Consider the following 18,186-nt stretch of genomic DNA (forward strand, 5'->3'; position numbering starts at 1 on the left):
ACTAAAATTAGGATGATGCCTCTGAGTCATGTCAAATTGTTTTCTCCAACTGCACACTTCTGTTGCAACAGTCATTCCCAATTCCCCATCTAATTATTAAAATCATGGTTATTTGTTCTATTTTTTAAAAAAACATATTTATGAGATTTTCACCATCTTTAATTTTAAAGCAATTAGGCAGGGACTGTGCTAGACTGAAATTGCAAGTGTCTCTTCCAGATGTATAGCAAACTCCAACATCTTCACTGCCGATGAGCTATTTTGTGACCTCTGGGATCAACCGTACTTCACAGAGAGAAATATAGGAAGGATCTCAATCGATATTTGCAAAATGCTGCTGCTGCAAATGCAGCTCTTTCTGATGCTGATTCTGTCCCAATTTCCCTGTGCCACGATGCGCTTGAAATGTCCACTAAAGGTGATAACAGAAGAATTGAAAGGGTTTAATTACTACAAGCCAGGAGACTACCTGATTGCTGGAATAACATCTAAAATATTTTCTCAACGTTATCCCTATGTTTTCTCTGAGGCTCAAACCCACAGATTGAGAAGGTATTTGTGGACAAGTACAGGATTCTAGTGACAGGTTTTATCCACTTTGATGTTTTTTCCTTTTCCTAATTCCTCACCATGAGGCAGACATGTGGCCTAGTGGTGAAGACACTTGCCTCCCTGTCGGAAGGTTGAGAGTTCAATCCTAGGTAGTGACAGATGTTTCTCTACTAGGGCACAGAGAAAAAATATCTGCTGCAAACTCCACATGACATCAGGAAGGGCCAGTAAATGCTCAGCAATGTTCAGTCACCCTGACTCTACCTTGAATTAAGGGATTGCTGGGTTATAAAAAGGGAGTTAATGTTTTCTCTTTTCCCAATTTCTCGCTTGAGAAAGGCATTATTGCTTCTCTCAATTTGCTTTAAGGAAAGTGCTCCTGAGCTACATGACGGGTTGTGAAAAGCTGAGCATGCAAAGCTCCTTGTAAGCTCTTCTGCCTCAACAGTATAGACAGCTTTAGCAATATTCCTCCAAGATAAATTTCCTGAGTAGGTTCTGCCTGTTCTCAAACGATTGGTGGGAAAGCAGGAAATATGTATGTTTTCACTCTTTATATATAAATGGTAGTTATATAGTGCGCAATGTTATAATCAAGCTACTCAAAACTTTTGAGCAGAAGGCAATCTTTTGAGGTTCCTCAACATTGTGTCATCTCCTTCCCTCTGTTGCACTCTATCTTTTTTTCCACCCTTTCCAATATTTCTTTCCAACCAATGCCTTTACCTATTTTGTAAGATGTTGTGGCTTCAGTTTTACCTTTGCTTCAAATAAAGGAATATATTGTAAAAGAATTCAAGAAGGACAGAAACCTTATGTGATAAGTTAATGTTTCAGCTGTAGACGATCACATTAAAGATTTTTGAATATAGGGCAGTAACTCCAAAGCCATTAATATTTTGTAAATGGATTTTACAGGAGCTAGAAAATACCACTTGCTCAAGACTGAATCCAGTACTTGAATCTGGCCATTAATTGTCTCCTGGGTGATCCAGTAGGAAGAAATCATAAAATATTGTGAGTAATATATGTATATACACTTAATAACACTCTACTTTCAGCATTCCAGATGGTTGCAAAGATCTGGTTCTTCCTATAAGGTTTGAGCTTGGATTAGGGATTCAGCTGAGAGGATGTTTGGTCTGACACCTTGGAGGAATGCTATGTTTTCATTTGTGTTTTATCTATGATATGCTTTATGGATGGATGTGAGCTATCTAATGACATTGTACAAATAGGCTATTATTTTGCAGTAATTCGATGATGTTCCACCTCACCCTGCTCTTCTTCTTGACTGTTCATAAAATCAACCAGAGCCCAAGAGTGTTACCCAATATCACACTGGGTTACAACATCTACGATAACTTCCTCAATGCCAGGATCACCTATGAGGTCATGATGGACTTGCTGTCTACAGGTCAGGAGAATGTCCCAAACTATAGATGTGGAAGACAAAAGAACCTGCTGGCAGTTCTTGAAGAGATGGATACTGAATTCTTTGATCACATTTCTACTTTCCTGGGCATCTACAAAATTCCACAGGTATGAAACTAAAATGTACTTAATTCCATGTTGTATGATCTTCAAATTAGCCCAGACTGAAGACCTCATATTATCTCCAAAAGGTAATTAGATATTAAAATACCTGAAATAATTTTGTTTCCCAAAAAAAATGCATATATATGATTTTAGTCTCCCTGCCATAACATGGCTTGGAAACAATGTCTTTAGTTTGTGACTTCTCCAATTCTGCCACTAAAGAGCCTTTCATCAAAGAAATAAAAAAGCATGTAAATGAACTCGGGTCCCATGGTAGAATATCTACTAACATCAGGGAAAGGATGGAGAAATATTGTGGCACACAAATGCTTGTACAAAGTGAATAGTAAAAATGTGACCTGTTGCAAGATTTTTTTGTTGAAAAACCCACAATAGCTGTTTTGGTAATTGAAAGTGTGATATTTTTCAAAAGTGATAATAAAATGAGTTTGAAGACGGTAGTCATTGGGTATTTTAAAAATGGGTATGACAAAGAAAGACAAGGGAGAATCAAGAATGTATAAGTGTTGAATGAGTGAGTTATAAATTGAAAAGTTAATGACCGGTATGAAAAAGATGGGCTTGGTCATAAAAACATAGAATGAAAAAGTTAAAAGGGTCTGTAAAGATCTCCTAGCCCCGTGATGGCGAACCTATGGCACACGTACCAAAGGTGGCATGCGGAGCCATATCTGTGGGCACGTGAGCATTGCCCTAGCTCAGTTCCAGCGCACATGCACGTGCCGGCCAGCTAATTTTCTGGCCTTCTTGGCCCACTGGAAGTTGGGAAACAGGCCATTTCCAGCCTCTGGAGGGCCTCCGGGGGGCTGGGAAAGGCCTTTTTCGCCCTCCCCAGGCTCCAAGAAAGCCTCTGGTGCCTGGGGAGGGCAAAAAAACAGGCCTATTGGGCCCACCGTGCCATCGCGTGCCAAAAGCGGGGGGAGTGCGGGGGGTGGGACGCATTGAATTATCGGTGTGGGCACGCATGCACACTTCCCCCCCACAGTCCCCCCCCCCCGCATTTGGCATGCAATGGCAAAAAGGTTAGCCATCACTGTCCTAGCCAATCCTGTTGTGGCCCCGCCCTCTGAGCCTGTCCCATCGGAGGAAGAAAGCTCCGAGCATGAGGAAGAGGAGTCAGCCAGGCCTCCCTCTCCAGGACCCTCCCCTCTGGCATTGTCTCAAGTGCCGGCCGAGGGAGAGGAGACAGCTGATTCGAATCAGAGTGATGAAGAAACATCATTCCTGGACGCACGCCTCCGAAGGCGTGATAAACGTTTGCAGCAGCTTAGGAGGCGTGCTAGGGATTAGAACTGAGTCACTGGACCACACCCCAGAGACTATATAATAGAGGGTAGTGGTAAAGGATCCTTGTAACGAACAAAGCAAACCTTAGATAGTCACTAAAGCCTCGTCCGGAACTGCTGAGAGAAAGATTTAAAGTGTCGGACATTTGGACTCTTGAGTATTTATCTTTCTGTTTTACTTTGAAAATAAAGTCACTTGGCAGACGGTGTGTCTATCGCTGCCAAGTGGAAGATAAGACCTGGGTGCGTTCCAAAGTGTTTCCTTAACCCTTGACTGGCTGTGTTTGTGTGTGTGTGGGTACGGGGACAGATCAAATCCCTCAGACCTGACCAGCGATCCTCAGACCACTGCAGACAAATACCAATCAATTACTTCTATTAGTCTAGCAAAGCAGTTCTCTTGGCAAAAGAGAATGGATATGGATGTAAGCACGATGGTATTGTCAGTCTATGCCCAGAGCATGATTGTTATTTGGATGACCCAATTTCAAGTGATTCCCTCTGCTTGAATGGATCAGTACTGAAAAGCCCAATTTTGGTACCAGGTCAATCAACAGCATCTGCTCTTCTAGTAGCAAAATCCTCCCCATAATTACTAAAGGTCCATAGAAAAACCAATAGATGCTTCTTCTATTTACATGGGAGCATACCAGCAAAATCAATCTGTTTCATCTAGAAAAGGTACATTTTTGTACCTTTTTGAAGGGCATTGGAAGGAACATAGCTTTAGTCCTCTTCCCTTGAAGTAGGTTAAATAGACTGCATATCCTTTATATGAATTGAATCAGGAGGCTGTGAGTTCAATCCTAGGTAGCGGCAGATATTTCTCTCTCTGGGCACAATGAGTAATTATCTGCTGCGAACTCTGCGTTGGCAACAGGAAGGGCATCTGGCCTGTAAACACTCAGGTCCATTCAGTTGGCCTGACGCCACCCCAATGTAAGGAATTACAGGATCATTAAAAGAAAAAAAATATCCTTTATATGAATTCCGTGACCTGTCCAACTCTGCTTGAACTTCTGAGCTAGTGGTTATTGGGGATTCCCAAAATGTTCTTTAATCTATCCTTGGAATAATTATATTCTCTTTCAACTTCCTCCTTCAAATCCTACCTTAGCATTGTTGCTGTTAGTGTAAAAGACAAAACAGTCCTGAGGCTCTATAATGGAAGGAAGAAAAAGAGCCTTGGTAGTACAGTGGTCTAGGGCACCCTGTTATTAAGCTGGTTATTAAGACCAGCTGCCTGCAATTACTGCAGGTTCGAATTTCCCCAAGGCTCAAGGTTGACTCAGCCTTCCATCCTTTCTAAGGTAGGTAAATTGAGGACCCAGTTGTGGGGGCAATAAGCTGACTTTGTATACATATACAAAAGGATGAAGGCTATTGCTGAGCACATTGTAAACTGCCCTGAGTCTCCAGAGAAGGCCGGCATATAAATCAAAAATTAAAAAAAAAAATTCAACTGAGTTTTTAGGAGGAAATTTATAAATTCTTACCCTAGGATTCTGCAGATGCTGCATGTCATAAGATAGGAGTAGTACAGAGATGGATAAAAGATTCTCAAGCTTGTACTTTATGTATGTATATAATGACATCATACCAGTGGTGTGATTCAAGTAATTGAACAACCGGTTCTCTGCCCTAATGATTTCTTCCAACAACCAGTTTACCAAACTGCTCAGAAAGTTAACAACCGGTTCTCCCAAAGTGGTGCGAACTGGCTGAATCCCACCACTGCATCATACTGTGTAACAGAATGTACTTTGCATGGTCAGTAACTAACTTGTTGCTGAAATGCACATAAGCAAGGAGAGTAAGCCTCTGCAACTGCATCCCATCTATAGGAGTCCCCATATTGTTGTGTTAAAACACCAAGTCCAAGGTCCTTTCTATATTGTAGAAGTCTCAAAGCCAAGTATTTTATAAGGTCTGCCTTCAATTGCTCAAATGCCTGTTGATGTATAGAGCCCTAAGCAAAAGGATCAGTCATTGTATTTTCATAGAGTAGCTGGAATTTCGCACTAGAATGTCTGATTTAACAGTCACTCCTAATCTGAATGTAGCTTTTTCTGTTTGTATCCATGTTAAATCAGGAGAGTTCTCTATTCTAATATATTAAGATGCTCTTATCTGACCTGAACCACTTGCAGAACCTGATGATCTACTATGTAGCTGACCCATAGAGTATGTAGTGCTCGTGTGAGCCTCAGTTCTTGATTGTGAGCAATAGTGCCTCACTGCATCCATTTCATCACCCAGACATAGCTGTATGGGTAGGGTTTGGCCAGAAATGTATGCAGCCTGGTGATCACCCATGTTGATCACGCATAGATTAAGTCAGAGCTCCCTCACCTCAAAGGCAGCAAAGAGGAGCTGAGTAGAAAACATTAAAGGACCAAGCTAAAATTATGCAGATACTTTTTTTTCTATAAAATTATCTCAGCATTGGAGAAAGGCCCTTACATTTAAGAATCCATCTTTTAGGATTAGGATTAGGAGCTGCAGTGGTGCAGTGGTTAGAGTGTAGTACTGCAGGCTACTTCTGCTGATTAGTGGCTGCCTGCAATTTGGCAGTTTGAATCTCACCAGGCTCAAGGTTGACTCAGGCTTCCATCCTTCCAAGGTGGGTAAAATGAGGACCCAGATTGTTGGGGGCAATAGGCTGACACTGTAAACTGCTTAGAGAGGGCTGTAAAGCACTGTAAAGCACTATATAAGTCTAAGTGCTATTGATATTACTATTAAAAGTGACATTCACTGCTAATATATTCTCTTTCCTCTTAGATCAGCTTTGGTGTTTTCAGCCACATACCTGAGCCAAAGCATCATTTTCCTTTTTTCTACCAGATGACCCCAAAACAAGAACCTCCTAACTCAGCAATTGTCAAGCTGCTCCTTCATTTCCGATGGACATGGATCAGCCTCCTTTCTCAGGACAACGAAAGAGGAGAAAACCTTAAAAAAAGTTTGGAAACTCTAACTGTAAAAAATGGGATTTGCATTGTCCTCTCAGAGGTCATCCCAGCAACGAATGTGGATATACGTACCGGAGATATGTTTGAGCAAGAAAAAAGGAAAATAGTAAACCTTCTAATCAACACTGAAGTAAAAATTGTAGTTTTTCAACTGGATTTTCAGGCCACAGTAATGCTATTATCAGTAATAAATGTTAGTGAAATGGAGAACACATTAATTGCAGAAAAAGTGTGGATTGCAACAACTTTGTCATATTTAAGTGTAAAAATGTTTACCAAAAAACTTGATCTCCAGTGTAAACATGTTTTGTTTTCCTTCCTCACTCAGACAAAGAGGGGACAACATTATAATTTTAATTCATATTCCACTACTGAGAAACAGTTTGTAAAGGAAGCATTCCAGTGTTCCTTTTCAAGGTCTGTGTTGTCTAAGAAAGTTTGGGAAAGATGCACAGAAAAAGAGAGCAGGCTATTACCACCCCATGATGTGCTTGCTGAAAGGGTAAATGAGGATGGCTCTGGTATTTCCAAAGCAATCCAAGCTATGGCCTCAGTCCTCAATGTTGTCTCTTCCTCCCAACTGAGTAAGAGGCAAATGCACGTTGGAAACCAGCAGTCATTCCAGTATATACAGCCATGGCAGGTAAGACTTCTTCTTTGATATTTCACTGCTACTCCCAGTGGTGGGATCCTACCAACTTAACAACCGGTTCGGTGATTGCGCGCTTCACTACATGCCCATACGCAATTGGATGAAAAATCACCTTCCATGTTAGTGTTAGGGAATTAAAACAGCTGAGCCGTGGCAATCCACTCTGCCACGCTAATCAGCTGTGAAGATATAGGTAACTAAAGCTCAGGGGTGGGCAGGCCCAGCTGATCATCGGAGCTACCAGTTCAGCCAAACCGATCCGAACCGGTAGAATCCCACCCCTGGGTACTCATCTTTCAATGTATAAAATTGGATGCAGAGAAGGGTGAGACATTACAAACAGCAATTGTCCAGTTTATGGTATTTGAGAGTGACAGAGACATTATGGGAATAACTCTTCCAAACAGAAACTACCTGGGCTGGTTTAGGATGCTGTAGTGACAGAGACACCTCAATAGTGACAAAGCAATTTTTCTCATTTGCAAACTAAATGAGCTTCAAGATACTCTAGCAATCCTCCAATCAGGTTCTTATGGGTAGCTAAAATGCAAATATGTCAATATTCAATCACCCAATCAGAATAGAACTGGAAGGGATCTTGGAGGTCTTCTGGTCCAACCCTCTGCTCAAGCAGGAGACTCTATACCATTTCAGACAAGTGGCTGTCCAGTCTCTTCTTACAAACCTCCAGTGATGAAGCCCCCACAATTTCTGAAGGCAAGCCATTCCACTGGTTAATTGTCCCCACTGTTAGGAAATTCCTCCTTAGTTCCAGGTTGTTCCATCCATTGATTCTTGTCCTGCCCTCTTGTGCTTTGGAAAATAAGTTGACCTCCTTATTCAGTTTACTTATAATTTGTTAAGAACAGTTTATTACATGTTGCTAGAAGAATTTTCAGCTAAGCTGGATCGCCAAATGAAGGACATAGGACAATTGCTCAAAGTAGAAGTGAATTATTTCAAAAAGCCATATATCATAAGAGACATTCAGTGGTTTGAAAGTGGCCACCCCTTGATATATAGAGGCAGCAGTACTGATAGGGAAGTAGGCCCCTTATGTGTTATTTTTGTGGATGTGCCAGCTGATGTGTTTGCTCCAAGAAACATCTGGAAATCCAAGGAAGACATACAGATTTCTCACCCACAGTGTATGGTAATCCTCTTGTTCATTTTGTGTTGTCAATTGTTGGCATGTTTGGTGTTGGGGGAGCAGTGAAGGATTTCCATACCTAGATGGGATTTCTTTAGTTATGATTATGTTGTTGGTGTTTGGCAATTTCTTAGTGGGAGAGACACTAAGCTGGTTTCAGTTGATGTGCCAATAATGTGATTTTCTTTGCAGCTTCATTGGTTTCTGAGAAACTTTCAGCTTCACAACACTTCCAGAGATGGGATTTATTTGGATGAAAATGGCATTCCGACTGCTGACTTTGACATAGCGAACTGGAAACCATCTTCCAAAAATTCTGTTCCTTGGGTGAAAGTTGGGAGTGTAAAAAGAGAAGGCTCCTCTGAAGTCAAGCTCTCCATCAATCAGAGTGCCATCCTGTGGCCAATATCATTTGGTCAGGTAGGTGAAGCTGCTTGGTTTGAGATCTCCTATTTTTTCCCCACATTTTCTGCTCCAAAATAATTCTTATTGATGATAGTCCACATACCCTCCAAATAAGGAAGCCTAAAGCCCCTATAATTCATAGTATATTATGTATCTTTAGAGGTTTTTCAGTAGTTTCCCACAAAATGAATACTGCTACATCACCGGTTGTGTTAGGGCCCTTACAGTCTACATTATTAAGTCACAATATGAATAAACTATGAAACAATCTTATTTTCAATGAGACAATAACCAAAGGTTCAAGAGAATAGTCCTGTCAGGGCTCCGACCATTAACTCATGACCTTCAAGCCAAGTTTCAAAAGAAATCCAGTTCTTTATTAGGAGCACCATGTTGGCAGCTTGCCAAGTGTAGTCAACACTACCACATGTAATTTACGGCTCAACTATGGCCCTGTTACCCGCTCCTCCCAGGCTGTGTCATAAATCACATTCTCCAACAAGGCACTTCCATGGGCTGTAGAAACCATGACTCACAAACTGGCTCTGGTAATCTGAGATCCGACCTTGGAGGAAGGTGTGCATGGAATGTGCTTGTAAATGGGGCTGCTGAACTGCTCTGACAGATCTCCCCCCTTTCTGCCCATGACAGCTCAAGAGCAGACTAGAAATCCTTTGTGAGTTGACAAGTACACTGAATTGCACAAAAGAAAGATATCAAGTTGAACATGTGGTGGATAAAATGAAGTCAGTTGAAAAAAAATCATTTATACATGATGATACTGTCAGCCTTGAAGCCATTTTGGAAGCGTCTTTTGTCACAAGTAAATGCCTTATTCTCCAATATGTAAATAGTATATAACCGGGGTATTAGGGGTTAACTTATTCTTCATCATTTAATATATTCATATTTAACCACTCCCATATCTTGCTCCGCCTTGTGTATATAAAAGGAGCTGTATGCACCTCCTCCTTGCTTCTATCTGTGATTATTCAGTGAATATAGAATGCCTACTGTAAATAAACAGTGTTTTGTTTGAATACTTTATTCTTAAATCAATTATTGAGTCTGATCCTTAAAATCTTGCAACATCTTTGCCATCTGGGCTGCCATAGCAAGGTTGGTTGGAGCTCTGGGAGCGTGAGGGGCGAGACAGAGATAGCTGGGGGATGTGTAGCCAAAATCACATTCTTTCCCATGGAAGACAAGGATACTCTATCAGGTGTTGGAGGGGCATGGACAATGCCAGCCGGAGTTGGGACTGTGATCTGGTTGGACCATGTAATGGACATGTGATCTGGGGGAAAGAACTTTGGGTTTTGATTTCGGTGGGGAAAACCTCAGGTCCTTCAGAGTCAGATTTTCACCAGCTGTGCCAATATGACATTCCTAATAAATTCATACTTTGAGGAAACTCTAGGCCTCGGGGTTTTGATTGCTCTGAAAGATACAATGTTCAGCTATATGAGAGAAAGATAGGGACTGTTGCCACAATAAATAAACCCAGATTTTGGAAGTTTCCTCCCTCCAACCCAACCAAAAAGGAAGAAAGTAGATATAGCCTTTCACACATGCAGTAAGGACAGGCACCTTTTGGAATGGAACAATTTTCCTTCAGAATGTAGAAAACAGTATGTAACAGTTGACTCACTATGCAGCCCTGCTTGCAACCAGATAACAGTAACGGGAGGAGGGAAAGAAGGCATTGGAATTTAAGGCGAGGTTTGGAAGGGAACTTTGGAATGCAAGAGTGCCGCGTGGAAATGTGAGACAAACCGAAACCCCAAGGTCATCGACTGGAAACGTCTGAAGTAAACAGGCTGTTTTCAAAATAAAGTGATCTGTCCCCGTACCCACACACACACACACAGCCAGTCGAGGGTTAAGGAAACACTTTGGAACGCACCCAGTTCTTATCTCCGACTTGGCAGCGATAGACACACCGTCTGCCAAGGGACTTTATTTGCACAAACAGACAGATAAAATACGAACGTTCAAGAAAGTCCAAACAGAAATAATATTCCTCCCAGCAGTTCCGGACGAGGCTTTAGTGACTCCAAGGTTTTGCTTTGTTCGTCACAAAAGATCCTTGACCACCACTCTCTATTATATAGTCTCTGGGGTGTGGTCTCTGGGGTGTGGTCCAGTGACTCAGTGCTAATCCCTAGCACGCCTCCTAAACTGCTGCAAACGTTTATCACGCCTTCGGAGGCGTGCGTCCAGGAATGATGTCTCATTATCACTTTGACTGGAATCAGCTGTCTCCTCTCCCTCGACCGGCACTTGAGACAATGCCAGAGGGGAGGGGCCTGGAGAGGGAGGCCTGGCTGACTCCTCTTCCTCATGCTCGGAGCTTTCTTCCTCCGATGGGACAGGCTCAGAGGGCGGGGCCACAACATAAAGCAAGTGCAATTGATTAGTGGACAATGGACAATAGGAGGTCCAGGGGCAGGGGGAGAAAAAGTTTTCCTATACTGTTTGTGCACAAAAACATCAGAACTGGCTTTTCTACTTCTGTACCCATATGGCTTTTCAGTAAAGTTATACTCCTGGAGAAAAAATGTCCCATGAGTTTCTTTTGCTCTTTAATGCAGTGGGATGATTCACACAATGTTTCTGAATTGACAGTAAAGATTTACAGAGAAAGAGAATCAACTTTAATTTACCATTTCTGTGGAGAGTCTTATTCCATAAAGGTCGATGTTAGATGATACCTCCAACAGAGAATAGAGTAGTGTAGAGTGGAGTGGAGTGGAGTGGAGTGGAGTGGAGTGGAGAGGAGAGGAGAGGAGAGGAGAAGAGAAGAGAAGAGAAGAGAAGAGAAGAGAAGAGAAGAGAAGAGAAGAGAAGAGAAGAGAAGGGAAGGGAAGGGAAGGGAAGGGAAGGGAAGGGAAGGGAAGAGAGAGAAGAGAAGAGAAGAGAAGAGAAGAGAAGAGAAGAGAAGAGAAGAGAAGAGAAGAGAAGAGAAGAGAAGAGAAGAGAAGAGAAGAGAAGAGAAGAGAAGAGTTGAGTTGTAAGGGACCTTGGAAGTCTTCTAGTCCAACCCCCTGCTTAGACAGGAAACCCTACATTACTTCAGACAAATGGCTATCCAACATCTTCTTTAAAATGTCCAGTGTTGGAAAATTCACAACTTCTGAAGGCAAGTTGTTCCACTGATTAATTGTTTTAACTGTCAGGAAATTTCTCCTTAGTCTATGTTTCTCCCCTTGATTAGTTTCCATCCATTGTATCTTTTCCTGCCCTCAGGTGCTTTGGAGAATAGCTTGACTCCCTCTTCTTTGTGGCAACCCCTGAGATATTGGAACACTGCTATCATGTCTCCCCTAGTCCTTCTTTTCATTACCCAGTCCCTGAAACCATTCTTCATATGTTTTAGCCTCCAATCCCCTAATCATTTTTGTTGCTCTTTTCTGCACTCTTTCTAGAGCCTTTCTAGAGAGTCTTTCTAGAGGGAAAGGAACGAAGATGGGGGTATCCATCAATAATTGCTATAGCACTATTCCATGGCTGAGTTTGCTCCATGTGTTTGTTGTTTTCCAGAAACCAGTTCATTGAAATAAACCCATATAATTCATATGCTGCTCTGACTGATCTTTATTGTTATAATTAGATAGTGCCTTCTTCTAGATGTACAGAAAGTTGTTACCTAGGACATGCCGAGGTTATGATTGAGGGAAAACCAGTTTGTTGCTATGACTGTTCTCTGTGTATGGAAGGAACATTCTCTGAGAAAGAAGGTAGGTGGCTTTGGAAAAAAGAGACAAATTCACGATGCAGTCAAAAGTCACTCTTGCATTTCTATCAGTGTTTGGTAAAGATGTTTTTTCCCTACTATTTGTCAACCTAATTAGTAGCATAGTATGCTTATGATTACACAAAGTAAGAAAAATGGAATTTCTGAAAGTTCCACAAACTTTTTAAGATTGGTTACCATCACCTAATTTTGCATGAAGATTTGGCTATTAAATAAATAATGAAAAACCGCTGAAGTCTCTTCTTTCTTTCCTGAGGTATCAGGAAAGAAGAAAAGTCTTCTGGTCAACAGAAATATTGAATTATTTTTTGAAGATGATGTGGCCTGATTGTGGTGTGGGCCTCCCTGAAGAGGTACTGAGCTCCAGCATTGGTTCTTTTCTAGCCCCAGGTCAGCCTTGGTGTCCCAAGAGCCACACTCCATATTGAACATGGTGGAGATATTAATTGGTTCTAATTAATACCATTTCAATCAATGTACAACAACCTCTCTTTGTTGGACCCATCAAGTGAGCAAACGTGACATAAGAGCCCAGAGTGCATCATTTGCCATTATGAAATATGCAATATAACAAGACAACAATTGCATTTCAGCAACAATTTAATTAATTAAAGCCAAAATTCTAAATTTCTGTCCATCCAATGTAACTCATTTTCCATAGCACTTCTTCACTATCTCGCATAGGTCATATAGGATAGGATAGGATAGGATAGGATAGGATAGGATAGGATAGGATAGGATAGGATAGGATAGGATAGGATAGGATAGGATAGGATAGGATAGAAACTTTATTTTGCCAAGTGTGATTCTGTCTCTGGACCAGAAGCCACGCAATAATAATAATAATAATAACAATAATAATAATAATAATAATAATAATAATAATAATAATAATAATAATAATAGTAAATTATTAGTAGAGAAGATGAAAATGATTAATGAACTATTTATCCTTTATTTATTTATTTATTTATTTATTTATTTGTTTATTTGTTTGTTTGTTTATTTATTTATTGGTTCGATTTATATGCCGCCCTTCTCCCGAGACTCAGGGCGGCTTACAATGTGTTAAGCAATAGCCTTCATACTTTTGTATATACCTGCTTAGTAGGGCTTTCGGCCCCCCCAAGCGGTGTTCTTTTTTTTATATAAAGTCAGCATATTGCCCCCACAATCCAGGTCCTCATTTTACCTACCTCGAAAGGATGGAAGGCTGAGTCAACCTTGAGCCTGGTGAGATTTGAACTTGCAGTAATTGCAGACAGCTGGTGCTACTTAACAGCACTTTAGTCTGCTGCGCCACCAAGGCTCTAATAATTAATTAATTAATTAATTAATATATTTTCTCACATTTCCTACTTAGCTTTGACTAAGTATGATGGATAAGTATTTTCCAATATGTTCTCCACTTCTGTCAATATCTTCTCTCACCCCATCATTTATAAAAACATGTTTTATGTATTGTAGTAGTATTGATTTCATTTGTATTTCCTATAATTCTATAGCTGCAGAAACAGACACGTTTTTCTGTTTTTCAGATGCAGCCCATTGTGAAAAGTGTCCAGATGATCAGCATTCCAATGAGAAGAGAGATCAATGTATCCCCAAGGTTATAACTTTCCTGTCCTATAAAGAAAATTTGGGTCTCATCCTGATTCTTTTTGCCTTTGCCTTATCCATAACTACTGCCTTTGTTCTGGGAATCTTCATTAAGTACCGAGAAACTCCCATAGTCAAAGCCAATAACCGGGACCTCACCTACATACTCTTGATCGCCCTCCTGCTTTCCTTCTTGACCTCCCTTCTATTTATGGGTCAACCTAAGAAAGTTACCTGTCTTCTTCGACAAACCACCTTCAGTATTATTTTTTCAGTTGCTGTTTCTTCATTGCTGGCCAAGACTGTCATGGTGGTGGTGGCATTTCTGGCCACAAAGCCAGGCAGCATGATGAGGAAATGGCTGGGAAAGAGTTTGGCTGTCTCTATTGTCCTGTCCTGTTCTGGGGTTCAGGTGGGCATCTGCCTTGTATGGCTAGGAATTTCTCCTGCATTCCCAGATTTTGACCTGCATTCCCAACCAGGACAGATCATCCTGCAGTGTAATGAAGGCTCAGTTACCATGTTCTACACTGCCCTTGGCTACATGGCGTTTCTGGCTACCATCTGCTTCATGGTGGCTTTTCTAGCCAGAAAACTCCCAGGGACCTTCAATGAAGCCAAGTGGATCACTTTCAGCATGCTGGTTTTCTGCAGTGTTTGGATCTCCTTTGTCCCCACTTACCTGAGCACCAAAGGGAAATACATGGTGGCTGTGCAGATCTTCTCCATCCTGGCCTCCAGTCTTGGTTTACTGGGCTGCATCTTTGTCCCCAAATGCTACATCATTATTCTGAGACCTGATATGAACACTAAGGAGCATCTAATGATGAAAAGCTATGCGGGCTCCTGATTTTAGAAGCTATTTTTGTATAGGTTGCAGGTATAAAATATTATGTCTTGTAAGTAATCTCCTTTTTGTGTGCTTTAAACAAGCTTTGTCCATCAATGTGAGTGCTGAGTTATAATGACTAACTATAGGTAATTTTGGATAATGACCTGACAACTGGTTCTCATGATGGTTGCAACATCTGGTGGTCACATGATCACCATTTGTAAGCTTCCCTGCTAGCTTCTTATAACCAAAATCAATAAACTGACAGATTGTTCCCCATTACTTTTCTACCCAAGCAACTTCCCCACTGACTTTGTTTGTGGGAACTTGGAAGCCCCTGTCATGTGATGTCTTTTCTTAATGATCCATAATCCTATTTTAATAAGAGCTTGCTCTTCCTTTGCATTTTAATTATGTGAAACTATCGTCATCACTTGTTGGGTTGTGGGCAAAACCAATCAGTTACTAAAGACAAAGAAAAGCACAGAGGATCTGAAGAATCTGCCACCAATTTCTGACTGGATGTTAGTGGTGCCATCATGTCCACGTGAAGACTTTTTCTTGCTGTTATGATGCCTACCTTGGCAGAGATGACAATGACTATTTGATAACATGGGACTCAGTGTTTCAGAGTTTCCAGTCATCTGAGAATTGGCAGTGAGTGGATATAGGAGGTGACCAGACTGAGCCCAAGGGAGGGGTCAAACATGTCATATGTTATGAGTCCCTGCATTCTCGCAAGAGATCTAAGTCCAGCCCACCTTGAATACTTACTTAATTCCCACCCATTTCCCTTGACCGTTGGCAGCTTAGATATTTGTGGAGAGCTTAACCTTGCAATAAACCTTTATATTCATTTGAATTGCTTGAATCTCCTGATTTCCCTGGTGCTTGACAGTAGCATAGGTAGTTGATTGATTGATGATTGATTGATTGATTGATTGATTGATTGATATGGTAAAGGAACACCTTAGATTTGGGTGCTGCTACAAACCACCTCACGTGGAATATAGTCCATCCTGTTTCCCTCATGTGGTAATAATAAATAACACAAAAAATTGTGTGTTCATGCACTCTATTTTTTGCAGTCTGGTTTTGTCATTTTTGATCAGTTTTTAACTAGTAAGTAGGAATAATATGAATCTTCCTCATTCTGGCCTCATGTGGGTGAAGATTTCTTCTTTTTCCTAAATTCAAGAGAAAAAGCCACTCAATGGCTTCCAATATTATTGACCATGGCATTCTTTTAGGCTAGCTGTCAATTTAGAACTGGGCAGCATAGTGTTACGCTTGTTTGTTAATTTTTCCATGGCTGGTTCCAATCATTATTAATAGGGGTTGAAAGGCCCAGCCCATGGATTTTTCTTTGCGGGTCATCACAAGGCTTGGTACACTCTCCACTCCTTTGTATCATCTACAAAAAACTGTTGGGTGAGATCATCGAACACTATGGGATGAAATTTGGGTGGCCTATAAATGTAATGAATAAAAATCAAATAAACAATCTACATTTAGGAGGAAGATTCCCATGCACACCAAGACAGAGTAAGGAGGTATAATATCCCTACTGGATAGTTAAAATCCACAGCTCCCACGCATATGAAGATGAGCTGGTCGGCACGCCAGAACCTGAAAGACCAACAGACAACAGCTTGCATGCCCAGAGAGACGGCTTTGCATGCCACTTCTGGCATGCGTGCCATAGGTTCGCCATCATGGCTCTATACCAACCCAAAGAGGAAAGTATTCAGAAATTTTTTCCAAAACAAACCCCACAGTTGCTTTTAGCAGTACAACACCATAGTGGTGCGGTGATTAGAATGCAGTATTGCAGGCTAACTCTGCTGACTGCCAGCAGTTCGATCCTGACCAGCTCAAGGTTGACTCAGCCTTCCATCCTTCCGAAGTCGGTAAAATGAGGACCCAGATTGTGAGGGGCAATATGCTGACTCTGTAAACTGCTTAGAGAGGGCTGTAAAGCTGCCAGTCTTTAATTAGCTTAGCTAAGTCTTAGCTGTAAGTCTAAGTTCTATTGCTATATCATGTTCTGGAATAGCTGACCTTCACTGAGATTCACATCAGACAGAATAAGAATAAATTATGATATACCCACTAGCTAGTTAAAAAGTATACTATTGTTTCACCACAGGACAATCTTTAACATTTCATGAATATTGTTCTAGGATAAAAGGCAAACTTTTCTGAATTGTTCCCCTTCTGACACTAAAATTAGGATGATGCCTCTGAGTCATGTCAAATTGTTTTCTCCAACTGCACACTTCTGTTGCAACAGTCATTCCCAATTCCCCATCTAATTATTAAAATCACTGTTATTTATTCTATTTTTTAAAAAAAAATATTTATGAGATTTCCACCATCTTTAATTTTAAAGCAATTAGGCAGGGACTGTGCTAGACTGAAATTGCAAGTGTCTCTTCCAGATGTATAGCAAACTCCAACATCTTCACTGCCGATGAACTATTTTGTGAACTCTGGGATCAACTGTACTTCAGAGAGAGAAATATAGGAAGGATCTCAATCGATATTTGCAAAATGCTGCTGCTGCAAATGCAGCTCTTTCTGATGCTGATTCTGTCCCAATTTCCCTGTGCCACGATGCGCTTGAAATGTCCACTAAAGGTGATAACAGAAGAATTGAAAGGGTTTAATTACTACAAGCCAGGAGACTACCTGATTGCTGGAATAACATCTAAAATATTTTCTCGACGTTATCCCTATGTTTTCTCTGAGGCTCCAACCCACAGATTGAGAAGGTATTTGTGGGCAAGTACAGGATTCTAGTGACAAGTTTTATCCACTTTGATGTTTTTTCCTTTTCCTAATTCCTCACCATGAGGAAGGCATGTGGCCTAGTGGTAAAGACACTTGCCTCCCCATCAGAAGGTTGAGAGTTCAATCCTAGGTAGTGACAGATGTTTCTCTACTAGGGCACAGAGAAAAAATATCTGCTGCAAACTCCACATGACATCAGGAAGGGCCAGTAAATGCTCAGCAACGTTCAGTCACCCTGACTCTACCTTGAATTAAGGGATTGCTGGGTTATAAAAAGGGAGTTAATGTTTTCTCTTTTAACAATTTCTCACTTGAGAAAGGCATTATTGCTTCTCTCAATTTGCTTTAAGGAAAGTGCTCCTGAGGTACATGACGGTTTGTGAAAAGCTGAGCATGCAAAGCTCCTTATAAGCTCTTCTGCCTCAACAGTATAGACAGCTTTAGCAAGATTCTTCCAAATAAATTTCCTGAGTAGGTTCTGCCTGTTCTCAAACGATTGGTGGGAAAGCAGGAAATATGTATGTTTTCACTCTTTATATATAAATGGTAGTTATATAGTGGGCAATGTTATAATCAAGCTACTCAAAACTTTTGAGCAGAAGGCAATCTTTTGAGGTTCCTCAAC

General features: G+C 41.0%; 1 protein-coding gene across 1 annotated transcript; it reads left to right on the top strand.

Annotated features, from left to right (window-relative positions):
- Positions 1-1,815: 1,815 nt before the first annotated feature.
- LOC148115654 (vomeronasal type-2 receptor 26-like) lies at positions 1,816-14,786 on the top strand. The gene is made up of 3 exons (XM_087885211.1): positions 1,816-2,094; positions 6,183-6,441; positions 13,843-14,786. Exons 1-3 carry the CDS (start codon positions 1,816-1,818, stop codon positions 14,784-14,786), a joined length of 1,482 nt encoding a protein of 493 aa, XP_087741337.1.
- Positions 14,787-18,186: the final 3,400 nt, after the last annotated feature.

The sequence above is a fragment of the Pantherophis guttatus genome, chromosome 2 (assembly GCF_059756535.1).
Source record: "Pantherophis guttatus breed Tessera chromosome 2, ASM5975653v1, whole genome shotgun sequence".
NCBI classification, from domain to species: Eukaryota; Metazoa; Chordata; class Lepidosauria; order Squamata; family Colubridae; genus Pantherophis; species Pantherophis guttatus.